The sequence below is a fragment of the Microtus pennsylvanicus genome, chromosome X (assembly GCF_037038515.1).
Source record: "Microtus pennsylvanicus isolate mMicPen1 chromosome X, mMicPen1.hap1, whole genome shotgun sequence".
NCBI lineage: Eukaryota > Metazoa > Chordata > Mammalia > Rodentia > Cricetidae > Microtus > Microtus pennsylvanicus.
Genome location: NC_134601.1, coordinates 127,757,971 through 127,774,233, shown reverse-complemented (window position 1 = coordinate 127,774,233; position 16,263 = coordinate 127,757,971). Strand labels below are relative to the sequence as shown.

The 16,263-nt window shown below is 37.4% G+C and overlaps 1 protein-coding gene across 6 annotated transcripts in view; it reads left to right on the top strand.

Moving 5' to 3' along the window:
- Positions 1-16,263, top strand: part of Phf8 (PHD finger protein 8) — a 98,419-nt gene that overhangs the window by 62,495 nt on the left and 19,661 nt on the right. For all 6 annotated transcript variants that reach the window (XM_075958872.1, XM_075958868.1, XM_075958867.1 and 3 more), the window contains one exon: positions 13,043-13,138. In XM_075958872.1, coding sequence (XP_075814987.1) covers positions 13,043-13,138 — 96 coding nt within the window. The remainder of the gene's footprint in view (positions 1-13,042; positions 13,139-16,263) is intronic.

Below are 16,263 nucleotides of genomic sequence, written 5' to 3'. Positions count from 1 at the left end.
TCCTTTCTTGTACAGAGTTGTTTGGCTCTCCTGGGTTTTTTTGTTTTTTCCATATGAAGTTGAGTATTTTTCTTTCTAGGTCTATGAAGAATTGTGTTGGGATTTTGATGGGGATTGCATTGAATCTATAGATTGCTTTTGGTAAGATTGCCATTGCCATTTTTATTATGTTGATCCTACCTATCCAAGAGCTTGGGAGATCTGTAGTAGGGGGCTGCTTTTTGTTTCCGGCTGCTCAGCCCTGAAATATCCACACAGACACTGTATTAATTAAATCACTGTTTGGCCCATTCACTTTAGCTTCTTATTGGCTAACTCACCAATTAACTTACATCTTAATTTAACCCATTTCTATTAATCTGTGTATCGCCATGTGGCTGTGGCTTACAGGCAAGTTTCCATCCTGCCTCTGTTCCCAAAGGCGGCTACATGGTGTCCTGACTCCGCCTTCTTTCTCCCAGCATTCAGTTTAGTTTTCCCCACCTGGCTCTTCTCTTTCCTATCACAGGCCAAGACAGATTCTTTATTCATTAACCAATTGTATTCACAGCATACAGAGAGGAATCCCACATCAGAGATCTTTCCATTTTCTGATATCTTCTTCAATTTCTTTCTTCAAACACTTAAAGTTCTTTTCATACAGGTCTTTCACTTCTTTGGTTAGCATTACCCCAAGATATTTTGTTATTTATGGCTATTGTGAAAGGTGATGTTTCTCTGATTTCTTTCTTTCTTTCTCGGCCCTTTTGTCATTTGTGTATAGTAGGGCTACTGATTTTTGAGTTGATCTTTATTTCTTCCTTTCTTTTCCCAGTGGTGTTTAGGTTGAGTGTTGTTCAGTTTCCATGAGATTGTAGACTTTCTGTATTTTGTATTATTGAGTTCTAACTTTAAGCCATGGTAGTCTGATAAGATACAGGGGGTTATTCCATTTTTTTTGCATCTTTTGAGGTTTGCTTTGTGACAGAGTATGTGGTCAGTTTTTGAGAAAGTTCCATGAGGTGCTGAGAAGAAGGTATATTCTTTTATGTCCGATGGAAAGATGCCTGTTAATTCCATTTGAGTCATGACATCTGTTCTCTTATTTCTCTGTTAAACTTTTATCTAGCAGACCAGTCCATTGTTGAAGTCTCCCACTATTAGTGTGTGGAGTTTGATGTGAGGTTTAAGCTTTAATAATGCTTCTTTTACATATGTAGTTGCTCTTGTATTTGCGGCATAGATGTTCAGAATTGATATCTCTCCTCTTGATGGATTTTTTCCTGTGATGAATGTGAAATGTCTTTCTTCATCTCTTTTGATTGATTTTAGTTTGAAGTCTACTTTGTTAGATATTAGGATAGTTACACCAGCTTGCTTCTTAGGTCCATTTTATTGGAAATTCTTTTTCCCAGCCCTTTTCTCTGAGGTAATTAATGTCTGTCTTTGAGGTTGAGGTGTGTTTTTTGAACACAGTAGAAGAATGGATCCTATTTTCCTATCCATTCTGTTAGCTTGTGCCTTTTTATAGGTAAATTAAGTCCATTGATACTAAGAGATATTAATAACCAGTTGTTATTTTTTGGTTAGTGGTGCTTGCATGTTTCCCTTCTTTTGGGTTTGCTAGTGTGAGGTTATCTGTTGCCTGTGTTCTCGTGGATGTAGCTAACTTCCTTGGGTTGGAGTTTTCCTTCTAATACTTTCTGTAAGGCTGGATTTGTGGATAGATATTGTTTAAATCTGGTTTTGTCATGGAATATCTTGTTTTTTTCCGGGTATGGTGATAAAAGCTTTGCTTAGTATAGTAGTCTGGGCTTGCATCCGTGATCTCTTAGTCTACAACACATCTGTCCAGGACCTTCTGGCTTTCAGAGTTTCTATTGAGATGTCAGTTGTAATTCTGATGGGTCTGTCTTTATGTTACTTGGCCTTTTTCTTTTGCAGCTTTTAATATTCTTTCTTTATTCTGTATGTTGAGTGTTTTGATTATTATATGGCAGGAGACTTTTTGGGGGGGGGTGTCCAATCTATTTGGTGTTCTGTAAGCTTCATGTACCTTCATAGGCATATCCTTCTTTAAGTTGGGAAAAACTTCTATGATTTTGTTGAATATATTTTTTGTGCCTTTGAACTGGAATTCTTCTCCTTCTTCTATCCCTGTTATTCTTAGGTTTGGTCTTTTCATGGTGTCCCAGATTTTTAAACTCAAGTCAAGCTACTTTCTTCGCCACACTGCACTTTTCATATCTTTATGCACTTCCTGGGTAGGAGTAACCAAGACCCATCCTAACCTAAATGCTAATCTGTCTTGAGATTTCTTACACAAACACACACACACTCACAGTCTGTTACCTTTTAATTCAGCCTCATTAAATTTCTCCAGACACTGCCAGAATACAGCTAGGTCACTTGCTAGAATATAAATGGCCTCTAGGCCAAGTTCTGATAGAGATTTTGTTCTCTTCTGAAACCTCAAGAACTGGGCCTCCATGATCCACATTTCTTTTGGTATTCTGGTTTTCTGAATACTATTAGATTATCTTCATTTTGTTTTGCTTACAGTATTTAAGGGCTTTTCTAGCCTGAATCTCCAAATTTTACATTTGTCCTACAAATCTGTTCTGAAGGCCTATGAACCACATTGCTGGAGAGATAGCTTTGTGGTTAAGAGCACTGGCTGCTCTTCCAGAGAATGGAGGTTCAATTCCCAACACCCATGTGGTGGCTCACAATCAGCTGTAACTCCAATTCCAGGAAGGTTGACATCCTGTTCTAGTCTCTAGGCATCTTGAACACATGTGATACAGTCATACATGAAGGCAAAACACACATTCTCAAAAACATAAAAAAATTAAGTCTTATTAACCCATGGGCAGGCTTATCATAGTAAACAGCCCCACTCCTTAGTACCAATTTCCTGTATTTTTCGAAAACATGACCTTGTTCTTCTGGAGAAACAACTGAAGGAAAAAAGCGTTTATTATGGCTTAATGATTTGAAAAGGGGTACAGTGCATCATAGTAAAGAAGGAAGGCAGCAGGCACTTGAAGCAGCTTGTCGCAGGACATCCTTAGTCAGGAAGCAGTGATGGAGGAAGGTCATTGGTTAAATAAAAAGAAACTGCTTGGTCCTCATTGATTAGAAGATAGGTGGGAGGAGTAAACAGAACAGAACGCTGGGAGGAAGAGGAAGTGAGCTCAGACTTCACAGCTCTCCTCTCGGGAGCAGACACCTCAGAGAGACGCCATGCCCCAGCTCCGACCCAGGATGGACTTAGGCTGAATCTTTCCCGGTAAGACCGGTGCTCACAGATTATTAGAGATGGGTTGATCGGTATATCAGAATTAGCCAGTAAGGGCTAAAGCTAAAGGGCCAAGCAGTGTTTAAAAGAATACAGTTTCCGTGTAATTATTTCGGGTAAAGCTAGCCGAGCAGGCGGCCGGGGTGCTGGGAATGCAGCCCCACCGCTCCTATTACTACAAAGCAGATAATAGATAAGGAATCAGGCCCAAGCAATAGAAATTCAAGGTCCTCCTCCAGTGACCCGCTTCTTTCATCAAGGCTCTGTTTCCTAACAGTGCCACAAACTTTCAAACCAGTGCCATCAGATAGGGACCAAATAGTCAAACACATGAACCTATGGGGTTATTTCTCATTCAGATCGCAACAGTATATGAAAATTTCTCTGAATCATTTTAAGAAATTCCATCGCCATGATTAATCTCACATGGTCTACTGTAGCTTTTTTATTTTGATTCTCTACAAATACTGTTGGCCATGTCTCTGTCTACAACTGATTTGAACCTGTCTCCATGACCACTATGATTACTGCTACTCTTCCACAATCTCCTCCCTCTTCTCCCCCCATCCCAATTACTGTACCTAGAACTTCCAGTACAGTGTTCATTGGTAGTGGCATTCTTGTTATTCTTTCTTCCCTTCCCTCCCTCCTCCCCTCTTCTTTCCCTCCACCCTTTCTCCTTACTCTCGCTTCTCCCCACCCCATGTCCGTGTGTGTGTGGTTCAGGTATTATTTAGGCAGACCTACTATTACATTTCATTTCGAGGAAATTCAATCTCAGGGCAGATTTCCTGGTCCCGATTTTTACAGTCTTTTACCCTTTTTGTGGTGTTCCCTAAGATTTAGCTGCAGGAGTTGTGTTGTAGATATATCCATTGGATTTGGGCACACCACAATCAATTGACCAGTTGTGGTTTTCTATAATGATCTCCATCTGTTGGGATAAGAATCTTCTTAGATGAGGAGTGAAAACTACACTTACTTGTGGGTATAAGAATAAGTATTTAGAGTGTAGGTAGGAAGTATTCCAGTTTTAGGAAAGTGGTAGTAGTAGGTTTTCCTGTAGGATTTATGATCTCTGTTGTCATGGGTAGTTGGCTAGGTTTCCATTATCAGGCATAATTTCCCTTCTCTTGAATGTGCCTTAAGTTCATTTAGACAGTTGTTGCTTATCATCAAGACATTATTGCACACTTGGGAGATATCTTGCCATGTTGGTCTTTAGTTTACGAATCACATCTGGGGACTATTTGTTGTTTTCCTTCCTTGGCAGTTTGCATACAAACTTCTGGAACCATGATAGTCCTCAGGGAGGAGGCTTTCAGGTCACATCCAGCTTGGATTCTGAATCTGAGGTGCATGATATTTTCTGCAATAGGACTTAGCCTTCAGCCTCTGGGAGGCAACCAAGGACAACAGCAACGTGGTACACTATTTTGAGAGTTTTGTGTTCTGCTACTGGAATTTTTGTTAGTCTGTCATTCTTCTGGGGAATATTTTCACCGCAAAAAAAAAACAATGTAACTGCATTTAAGCTATATATCTATGTGTGCATATACATTTAAATGTATTACCTATAATTTTAGGCAAATAAAAAATGTTTTTCAACTAGGGTTATTTTCCTCCCTTCTTTCTGTATTGACACTCTCCTCTTATTTAAGACTCCCGTGTTTTCCCATTTCTCCCTTAATATTACCTGTATCTTGCCAATCATTTCTCTAGCACTTCTCTGCTCACCCCATGGTTTCTTTTTTACTTTAATGGTTTCTGTGGTTATTCCATGTCATATACTCACAATTAAAAATTTGGAGCTAAGAGCTGCAGATGAGAGAGAACACTTGACATTTGTATTTCTGGGTCTGGATTACTACAAGTTGTATCGTTTATCTGCCATTATCATTATTTTGTGGGGGGTTTTTTGCAGCTAAACTGTATTTCAAGGTGTGTATATACCACATTTTCATTATCCTTTTATCTGTTGAAAGACAATTTAGGTTGTTTCCATGTCTTGGCTATTGTGATTACAATAACAACAAATGTGGCTGAACAAGTATCTGTAGAGAAATATGTTGAGTTCTTTGGGCATATGCAAAGACTGGTTTTTGATAGATCGTGTGGTGTATTTATTTCTTAGGTTTTTAAGAGTTCCCCACACTAGGGCTGTGGTGGCTCACACCTTTAATCCCAACACTTGGGAGACAGAGGCAGGCGGATCTCTATTTAGAGTTCCCCACACTAATATCTAGAGTGACTCCTTGAGTTTGCAGTCACACCAATAAATAGTGACTCAGAGTTTGCCTTTCCCTATGTTTCTTCCAGTACTTGTTTTGAGCTGTTTTCTTCATCTTAGGCATTCTGACTAGGTTAAGCTGAAATCTCAAAGTAATTTTGACCTCATTTCCCTAGTTGCTAAGGATGGCGAACATTTTTAATTATTTTTTTATTTAAGATTTCTGTCTCTTCCCCGCCACTGCCTCCCATTTCCCTCCCCCTCCCCCAATCAAGTCCCCCTCCCTCGTCAGCCCAAAGAGCATACTTCTTAGCTACTTTTATTTCTCCCTTTGAGAACTCTATTCAGATCTATATAACCCATGTTTTTGAGTGGGTCATTTTGTTTACTCTTATTTTCTGAATGTCTTATAAAATTATGGTTATTAATCCTTTGTCAGATGTGTCACTGGCAGTTTCTCTTCTGCTCTGGGGGCTTCAATTGTTTCTTTAGCTGTACAGAAGCTTTTTAGTTTTATGAGGTTCCACTTGTCAATTGTTGGTTTTCCTATATAAATGGTCCTAATTAGAAAGTCTTTTCCTATGCCTTTATCTTGTAGGATCTTGCCTATATTTTTTTCTAGCACTTTTCTGTGTTTCAAGTTTCACATTTTGGTCTTTTGAGTTAGCTTTTATGCCAAGTGATAAATACAGGTTTATTTTAATTCTTCTACCTGTAGACATCAAATTTCCCCATCATTTGTTGTAGATGCTCTTTTTTCCAGTTTATGTTTTGCCATCTTTGTTAAATATTAAACAGCCATTGTTACATGTGTTCATGTTTATGCCTTCTCTTTTGTTCCACTGATCTACCTGTCTGATTGGATTATTTATTTATTTTCTTTATTTTTGCCAGTGCCATTCTGTTTTTATTATACTGGCACTGTAACAATTTTGAAATCTGGAAGGGTAACTCCTCTAGCTTTGTTCTTTTTACTGATGTTTGTTTGGCTCTCTGGTGTCTTTTGTGGTTCCACATGAATTTTATTTTGTGAAAAATGAGAGGAGTTTTGTTGATGATTGTATTGAATCTGTTAACAATTTTTGGTAGACTGGTCATTAATTCTGTCAATCCATGAGCATTCAGTGTCTTTCCATTTTATATTATCATTCTCAATCTCTTTGGAGACTTAAAACTTTTTCATTGTAGAAGTCTTTTACCTCTAGGTTTTAGTTCTAGATTTTTTTAGGCTATTGTGAATGGGAATGTGCCCATAATCTCTTTCTCGTTTGTTGTTGGTGGATAGGTACTGATTTTTGTAGTTGACTTTGAATTCTGCCACTTTGATGAAATTGTTGATCATTTCTAGAAGTTTTCCGGTCACATTTTTGGAATCTATTGTATATTTTATCTGCAAATAGGGACAGAAACAACTTTCCCTATTTATATCTCTTTAATTTCCTACTTTTACATTATTGGTCTAGCTAGTGTTTCTAGCACTATATTGAATGGGATAGTGTACAGACCCGTCCCATTCCTAAATTTAATGGGATTGCTTCAAATTCTTCTCCATGTTGGGTATGTGTCACATATAGCCTTGTTTTGAAATACATTTCTCCTAATTCTACTCTGTCTAGGGCTTTTATCAAGAAGACACGCTAGATTTTATCAAAGGTTTTTTTATGCAAACTATTGAGGTGATCATGTGATTTTTGTCTTTTAAGTCCATTTACATAGCTTATTACATTTATTGACTTGTTTATTTTGAATCATCCCTGCATCTCTGAAAAAGCCATCTTGGTCTAGGTGGATAATCTTTTTGATCAACTTTTATATTGATTTTTAAGTATCTTATTGATGATGTTTGAATCTTTGTTCATCAGAAATATTGGCCTGCCATTTTCTTTTTTGTTCTCATCATTATGCCTACCTGGTATTGGTATCATATTAGAATAATACTGGCTTCATAGAAGGAGTTTAGAAGTACTCTATGTCTACCTTTTGAATAATAAGGATTGACTGTAGCTCTTTGCAAATCTGTTAGAAATCTGCTATGAATATATCTGGACCTGGGCTTTTATAGTTAGAATGATTTTTATTACTGTTTTCAATTTTTTATGTTATAGTTCTGTTTAGGTTGTTGACCACTTAATTTAACTTTGGTGGTTTGTGAGAAATTTGTCCATTTCTTTTAAATTTTTGAAGTTAATGAACTGCAGGTTTTAATATTCCATTATAATATTCTTAATTTCCATATGTCTTTTATAAGTGGTTCCCTGTTCATTTCTAATTCTGTTAATTTGGGTTACTATTTCTTTCTTTGGCCGGGCGGTGGTGGCGCACGCCTTTAATCCCAGCACTCGGGAGGCAGAGGCAGGCGGATTTCTGTGAGTTCGAGACCAGCCTGGTCTACAAGAGCTAGTTCCAGGACAGGCTCCAAAACTACAGAGAAACCCTGTCTCGAAAAACCAAAAACCAAAACAAAACTCTTTCTTTGGTTTAGTTGGGCCAAGAGTGTCGGTTTTTGTTCCTCTTCTTACAGAAACAGATTTTTTGGTTCTTTATATTTTTCTTTGTTTCTAGTTTACTAGTTTCTGCTGTGTGTTTTTTTTTGTTGTTTTTTTTTTTTTTTGTTATACTGGGTTTGCCATATACTGGGGTTTGAATTTGCTTTGTTTTTAATTTCCAAATTCTTGAGTTGTATCTTTAAGTCATATATTTGTGCTCTTTCTAATTTAAGTTTGTTTTTGATGCATGGTCTTTTTTTTTTTTTGGTTTATCGAGACAGGGTTTCTCTGTAGCTTTGGTGCCTGTCCCGGAACTAGCTCTTATAGACTAGGCTGGCCTCGAACTCCCAGAGATCTCCCGAGTGCTGGGATTAAAGGCGTGCGCGACCACCGCCTTACTGTGTAGCCTTGGCCGGTTTGGAGCGTGCCATGGAGATAAGGCTGGCCTAGAACTTAGAGAGATCTGCCTGTTTCTGACTCCCCATTGCTAACATGGATCTTTCTGATTTTCTTTTTTTTTTCCTGAGATTTATTTATTTTATGCATATACACCTTTCTGCCAGAAGAGGGCAGAAGATCCCACTAGAGATAGTTGTGAGCCACCATTTGGTTGCTGGAAAATTGAACTCATGACCTCTGGAAAATCAGCCAGTGCTCTTAACCACTGAGAACTCCAGGTTCTTTCTGATTTTTAAATGTAGGCACTTAGAGCCATAAATTTCCCTCCCGAGATTTTATTGTGCTGTTTCATTTTAATTAAGTACCAAGATTTTTTTCTTTTTTTTTCTTGACTTCTTTAACCCATTTGCCATTCAGTAATGAGTTGTTTTATCTTCTTATCTCCATGAGTTTGTGTACTCACTAGAGATTTGTTTGCTTTGACTATATGTTTTATTATCTTACAGTAAGATAGGATATATGAAGTCTTTCTGAATTTGTAAAGATTTGTTTTTTATCCCAGGATGTAGTCTATTTTACAGAAGTATTCTGATCATGATTTCCCTTCCTCCAGCTCCTCCCAGATACTCTCCACCCCTCTACCCACCCAACTTCATTCCCTTCTTTCTTTCTCCTTAGAAAACAAACAAGCAAGCAAGCAAAAGAAAAAAGAACATGCCAGAGGTTGGTGGCACAGGCCTTTAATCCCAGCACTAGGCGGGCAGAGACAGGCCGATCTTGTGAGTTCAAGGCCAGCCTCATCTACAGAGCCAGTTTCAGGACAGGCTCCAAAGCTACAGAGAAACCCTGTCTCAAAAAAAAAAAAAAAAAAACAAACCAAACCACACACACACAACAATTCTCATATAAGGGCCGGGCGGTGGTGGCGCACGTCTGTAATCCCAGCACTTGGGAGGCAGAGGCAGGCGGATCTCTGTGAGTTCGAGACCAGCCTGGTCTACAAGAGCTAGTTCCAGGACAGGCTCCAAAACCACAGAGAAACCTTGTCTCGAAAAAACAAAAACAAAAACAAAAAAAACAACACAATTCTCATATAAGCACATAATTGGAAACCATAATGTATAAGCAAAAGATTATTTTAGTCTGTATCATGGTATGTTTTTCGTTCTCCTTCAACTATGACAGATAGTGTCCTGGATACAGCAGTCTAGGTTGGCAGTTGTGGTCTTTTAGAACTTGAAGTGCATTGCTCCGGGCTCTTCTGGCTTTCAATTTTTCCATTGAGGAATTGTGACCTGTGGTTTAGGTCCTTGATCCATTTTAAGGTTGAGTTTTACAGGCAGGGAATGGGACTGACTCTGGAAGTTCCATTAATTAGAACTTGGGACCTGGCTTCACAAAGGGGGGCAGAGGCAGAACTAAGGGTACCCTGAATCTAGCCACAGATGGCCACAGGTCTGAAGGGAGTGGAGATGAAATGAAAGGAGGGGCTAAGCACTGGAGAGGGAACAGATGGAATAGGAAAAGGAGTAGTCTGTTGGTAGTCTGCCTAGGTCCCAGTCAAGTGTGTCTTTGGTGTCTCTAGTAGAAAGTCACAAAGGAATGGAGGTGGACTAGGAAGAGTGGTTGAGGGGGTGGGTAGTGAGAGTCAAATCATTTTTTCAATTCCATCTTCATTTCAGCTTTATATTGCACCAATATATTTCTATCTTATTTCTCAATTGGGATTTGAAACCCTGAATTGTCTTCATCATTTTGTTCAGTTTTCTGTTTGGTTTTGTTGAGCATCATTCTAGCATGTGTTGTTATCCTTTTAAATTTCAATGAGGTGTTTTGTGTCTTCTTTTAAACATCTTGAATTCCTTAAAGATGTTATTCTTTGAACTCTGTGCTCTGGGGTTCACCTAGATTATTCTCATTAGAGAACATTTCTATAAAACTGGTGGGTTTAATGGGACACATACTGTTTTGGTCTTTCATAGAGTTTTTCAATGTGACCTGGGCATGTGGACTTCTTTGCTTGTGTATCTAATGTGAAATTTTTAGCTTTCCTTAGATTTGATCAGTGTAGGAGCTAGGTAAAACTGATGTATGTATGTATGAACTGCTGGATTGGACCTAGGCCAGGCAAAGCCAGTATTGGAGCTGTGGTTTTGAGTTAGGCCTGTGGTTGTGGAGATGAGAGTGGGGAGGCAGATGGGCGTACATGGGAGGGACTAACCAGGTTATATCAGAGTCACAGGCCTGGAACTAAGCCTGTGCAAAGGGATGGATAGGACTTGGAATATAGTCACCAGGCAGAGCTCTTTTGTAAACTGTGGCTGTGGGTATGGAGAGTGGCAGGGGCAGATAATAATTCTTTTTTTTATGGAGGTGGGCTATTGATTTAGGATCTTTTTATATGTAGGCATTTGCAGGTATAAATTGCTATCTGTGCACTGTTCTTGCTGCACTTTTTAAGGTTTTTATATATTCTATTTTTGTTTCAATTCATATCAAAGTTTTAAAAAGTTTCCCTTTTATTTTGCGGCATTATATATGTGTAGAGGTCAGAGGACAACTTGTGGGAGTCAGTTTTCTCCTTCCACAATTCTGGGAGTTGATCTCGTGTCTTCAGACTTGGTGGTAGACATTTTTACCCACTGAACCTTCTTACCCTTTATCAAAGTCTTTGAAATCACACGTGACTATTTCTTTGATTCTTTTTGAGTATGTATAACTTCTACCTAGTTTTAAATTTTCCATTTTCTTTCTGTTACTGATTTTTAGCTTTTTGTAGTTGGAGATGTTTTGTATTAGTTTAGTCTTTTAGAGCTTATTGAAACTGAGAACAGCTAAGGGAGGATAGAGTCATGTGCAATATACAACGACATATGCATAAAATGTCATAACCCATTATTTTGTATGCCAACTAAAAGTATTAATAAAAAAACAGGTACAAAAATCTTAGCGAGAGCTGGTTATGGTGGTTTATACCTGTAATCCCAATACTCAAGAGGCAGAGGCACTTGATATTTGAGGCCAGCCTTGGCAGCAGAGTGAGACCTTGTCCCAAAAATCAAAAGAATATTATTTGTCAATGGTTCTCATACCTGCCTTTATGCCAGTTGCACACTGAGTTAATAACTATTTTTAGTAATATGTTTTAAAATCAGGAAGTGGCTTCAACCTTATATTTTAATATGGATATTTATATATATTTTCTTTCAATGCAAAGGCATAATTTATAATTTATACCTGTTGACTAAAATGTGAAGCTCAGAATGGAATTCCTTATGTAAGTTACTTTAAATATTATCTGTTTCTTATTAAATTTCAAAAAATGCTGTCATGATGGGTGGGTCCATATGCCACAGCATGTGTAGAGATCAGAAGACAACTTTATGTAGCCCGTTCTTTCCACCTTTATGTGGGTTCTGGAAAACAAAATCTAAGTCACCAAGCTTGTACAGCAATCATTTTTACCTGCTGAGTCATCTTACTGGCCCACATGTATCAACTCTTAAGTACAACTTTTGAACACGACTTTGCAAGGCAAGGTTAGATATTGTTTATTATTTCGATTTTTATGGTTTAAGATTCTGAAACTGTTTTTAGGCCGCTACTGTGTCATCCAGTATTTCAAGGTTTTCTGACCCTAAGACACCAAGTCTTTCTGCTATGCCACCCTTATTTCTTTGGAGTAGAAAAACTTTCAGATCTAACAAAGTAATATTGATGGATTTTTCTGAAAGAGCTCTGTTACTAGTGCTCAATCTTTTTCTAAGAACAATTAAATACTCCCTTTTCGAAAGAAAATAGTCAGGAGGCAAAGTTTTTACCTCTTTATTGAAAGGAAGGTCTGAAAAATAGACTCAATTTTCTATAGATAAGCTCTGTGGAGAGAAGTAGGAGGAACATTCCTAGAAGGTTGTTATTTATAAAATTCTTTTCTAGGCTTGGGAATGCAATCAGAATTATCAATAGAATCTTTCTATACCATAATCCCATTAAATCCTATATCTTGCCTGTGGATTATGAGGAGTTGCCTATGAATTTTTTGATACTCTATATACTTGTATTTGTTTCTATAATATAGGATACTTGTATATGGGTACTGTATCAGTTAGATCATGTAGTTCCAATAATCTTGGTCCTGTTAAACTAAGTTTATTTTTCTCATTATTTCACAAACAGTAAATATCTGCTTTTCATTGTATGGGGGTGCTTTAATATAAAATCAAACACATATCCCTGGCCTCATTTGTAAATATAATGTACAATGTAATATCTCCAGTACAAGCATAATACAGGTTGCTCTGGAGAGCTGGCAAGGAGGAATCTAAATCAGATTACAAGAATGAGGAAAAACATATTACAGAGTTAAATCTAGAGCTGAGTTTTTAAAAAGTGAGCCAAGTAACTCACCTTAGTGATGTGGGCCAAATTAATCAGAATAAGGTGAATGTAGGAGAAGGACTTTCATAACAAGGGAACAACCATAGAAAAGGCACAAACTGTGAGATATTTAGGGACCTTCTGCAGTCGAGTGTGGAATGTGTAGATGAGTAAAGTTGAAGAGGAGTAGGAAGGACTGAAGTATGTGTAATTCTGTCTTTGCCTTTTTGGATGAGATTTCATTTTTCCTGCCTTCACCTCTCTCTACAGTCTATCCATCCCTGGAGTCTGATGATGATGACCCTGCTCTGAAATCTCGACCCAAAAAAAAGAAGAATTCAGATGATGCTCCATGGAGTCCTAAAGGTGATCTAGTATCTGTATCTTAGACTCTGTAGGAGTGGCCAGGTGAAAAAATTAATTGAAATAAGGGATAAATGGTACAACAAGATCTTATTCAGTCACTCATTTGCTTAGTCAGCAAACATCTGTTCCATGTTTGGTGCCAGAGCTAAAATGATTGTGTAGCACAGTTTATGTAATCTAGCTAGGAAAATCATAGCTATTGCTTTATGATATCATATGGCTTGAGATAAAGGAAACAAGGAAAATTTCAATAAGCCATGTTCAGCATCTAAGAACATTCTGGTAACCATCATCCCATTCCCCCATAATAATTTTGTTTCCAAAGAGGAAAATTATGTTGACTCTTGGGCTCTGCAAGAATCTCAAGATTGTCAACTACTGAGAAGTCATCTCTGAGGAAGGGAAGGAAGAGAGGGAAAGTAGGTCAGTGAGATCAACATGGAATTTTGAGAGATAAAATAATTTTCTTCTTCTCACTGATCAGGCTGTTTACACCTAAGAGCATTTGGGAGCTTTGTAAAATTTGAATGTTTCTGTCTGTAGTGAATGTGCATGTTCACTTGTGTGTGATTTATTCATAGGTGCATGCAGTTGTGTTTATGTGAACCTGAGAGAACAACCTCAGGCGTGGGCCCTTGTCTTTCACCTTTCTTAATGAAGGATCTTTTGTTGTTCAATACACCCTGCTTTCAGAGTTTCTCCTGTTTCTGCCTCCCATCTCATTGTAGACATTCTGGGCTTGTAGATGCTCATTACCACATCCAGTTTTACATGAGTTTGGGGAGCCAAACTCCAGTTCTCATGCTTATGTGGAAAGTGCTTTAAGGCACTGAATTATCTTCCACAGCCCATGGTGCTTTTGCTGCTTAACAAACTACCCAAACCTTAATGGCCTAAAAGAATACTTGCCACTTCTCATGATTCTGTGTTGGTTAAGCTGTTCCTGCAATCTCAGCCAGCTTGATTTTGGACTAGATAGCATAAAAATACCTAGGTCCTTTTTCCATACATTCATTTATCCTCCAGGAGGCCAGTCCAGGATTTTTTCACAGACTGGCAATGGAGTTTCCATCAGCAAGAAAGAATAAATCTCAATATACAATCATTTTTCAAGCTTCTACTGTGTCATGTTTGCTATTGTCCCAGCAATACAGCAATTTATATAGCTAAACTTATGATCTCTCTAATTCTTAGAATGTGTTTTAATGAGTGAATCACCAATATATAAAAATCAAACATATTTTCTCTTTCTTCTTATAGTTACTACCTTTAATTTCTTCTATGAAGATAAAATTTTTGACTGGTGTATTAAAAAATGTGAAAAATACTAAAAGTAAAGGAAATTATGAAGAAGTAGTCATCCAGGATGTTGCCATTCAGAAGCAGCCACTGTTAACATTTTGACATTTTCTTCTAGTGTTTTATGTTTCTGTTCATTTTTTTTTTCTTTTTCTGGTTGAAATAACACTGTAGGAGCTGAGAATATTGCTCAGTAGTAGAGTGCCTATCATGTAAAAACCTGAATTTAATCCTTAGTACTAGGGGAGAGGGGTTTGAAATAATACTTACAATAAAACTTCATACTCTTATTTTTGTTTTGCTTTTTAATCAAAGGTGGTATGTGTAGCAAGCAATTAATATAGAGGATTTTAGGTTGAACAGCAGTGTTCTCTCTCTGTTCTCTACTTTCAACTCTATGCCTTAAAGGCAGCATCATAGCTTTTATTTTCCTGGTAGATGCTTCAAAAGCTCAAGATAATAGAATTTATGCTAGTTATAGTACCACAGCCTGCAGCCCTAGCCCAACAAAAGTGGAGACAGGAGAATCAAAGGATTGCAGATTTGAACTTTCAAGATGGTTCAGCATGTAAAAACACCTACCACCAAGCCTGACAACCTGAGTTCAATCTCTGTAGCCCACATGGTAGAAGAAGACAACTAACTTCTGAAAGCTGTTCTCTGACCTCTCCCCAAATAAATAAATGTAAAAAAAAATATTTTTCTGGGCATATGCCTTTAATCTCAACATTGGGAGGTAGAGGTAGGGATATCTCTGTGAGTTTGAGGCCAGCCTGATCTATATAGTAGGTTTCAAGCCAGACAAGTCTACATTTTCTTAGAAAGTAAAGTATTGCAGATTTATGGTTGGTCTACCTAGGATACATAATGAGATTGAAGTCATTCTGGCCTACATAGTGAGATCTTGTCTCAGAATTTTTACCACCATTCCTCAATTTATCAATTTAATTTCTCCTTTCATTAATTTCTGATATACTTCCCCATCTTTCCAATAAGTGTTCTTTCTCAATTGTATGATCAAAGAAATATCTCTCCATGAATATACCTAACTTCTTCTTTAATGTGGAACATTTATGCCATTGCCAAGTTTTATGATTAGTAACAACATCTGAAGTAAGCATATTTACATGTATCTCTGATAATTTATTTAGACTGACTCTCCATGAAATTATAGAGTGGTCAACATATATAAGGATAAACATTGAAAGGCCTTTCTTCTACCCTATTCTTTGGCCTTCTACTTCTCCATTTGGAGTAAACCGCTGTTAACAGTTTCTTATGTTTTCAGAGATATTTTCAGATATTTACATCTGAGTGTACCATGTATATATTATCTTTGCCTTTTTTATTCTATTGGAAGATTCCTTTATGTACTGTCTTTTGCTTTTCTCACTAAATAATACATTTTGTTTGTTTGTGTGTAGTCTTGGCTGATTTGGAACTCTTAGAGATCTGCCTGTGTGTAATACCTGGCTCTCACTCAAAAATACATCTCAAAAATTGTTTATACTCACACAAAGCAATGTGTGAGACTACCGGTTTCCCTGTTCCTTTGACTATAGTTGGTTAATAATGAACTGTAACCAATAAGAACTTTAAACCAAGCCGTAATAAACTTTTTCTCTCTTAAATTACCTCTTGTTAGACATTTGGTCACCAGGATAAGAAAAGTAACATAAATAAATACATGTCCATTAACTAATACCTTAATTCTTTAATATTAACATTTTGTCAAAATTGTTTCATCCTTCTATCCATATTTAGCTATCTATAGTTTTTCCTGAGGCACTTCAAGATAATATATGTCAACATTTTGCCATTTGAGT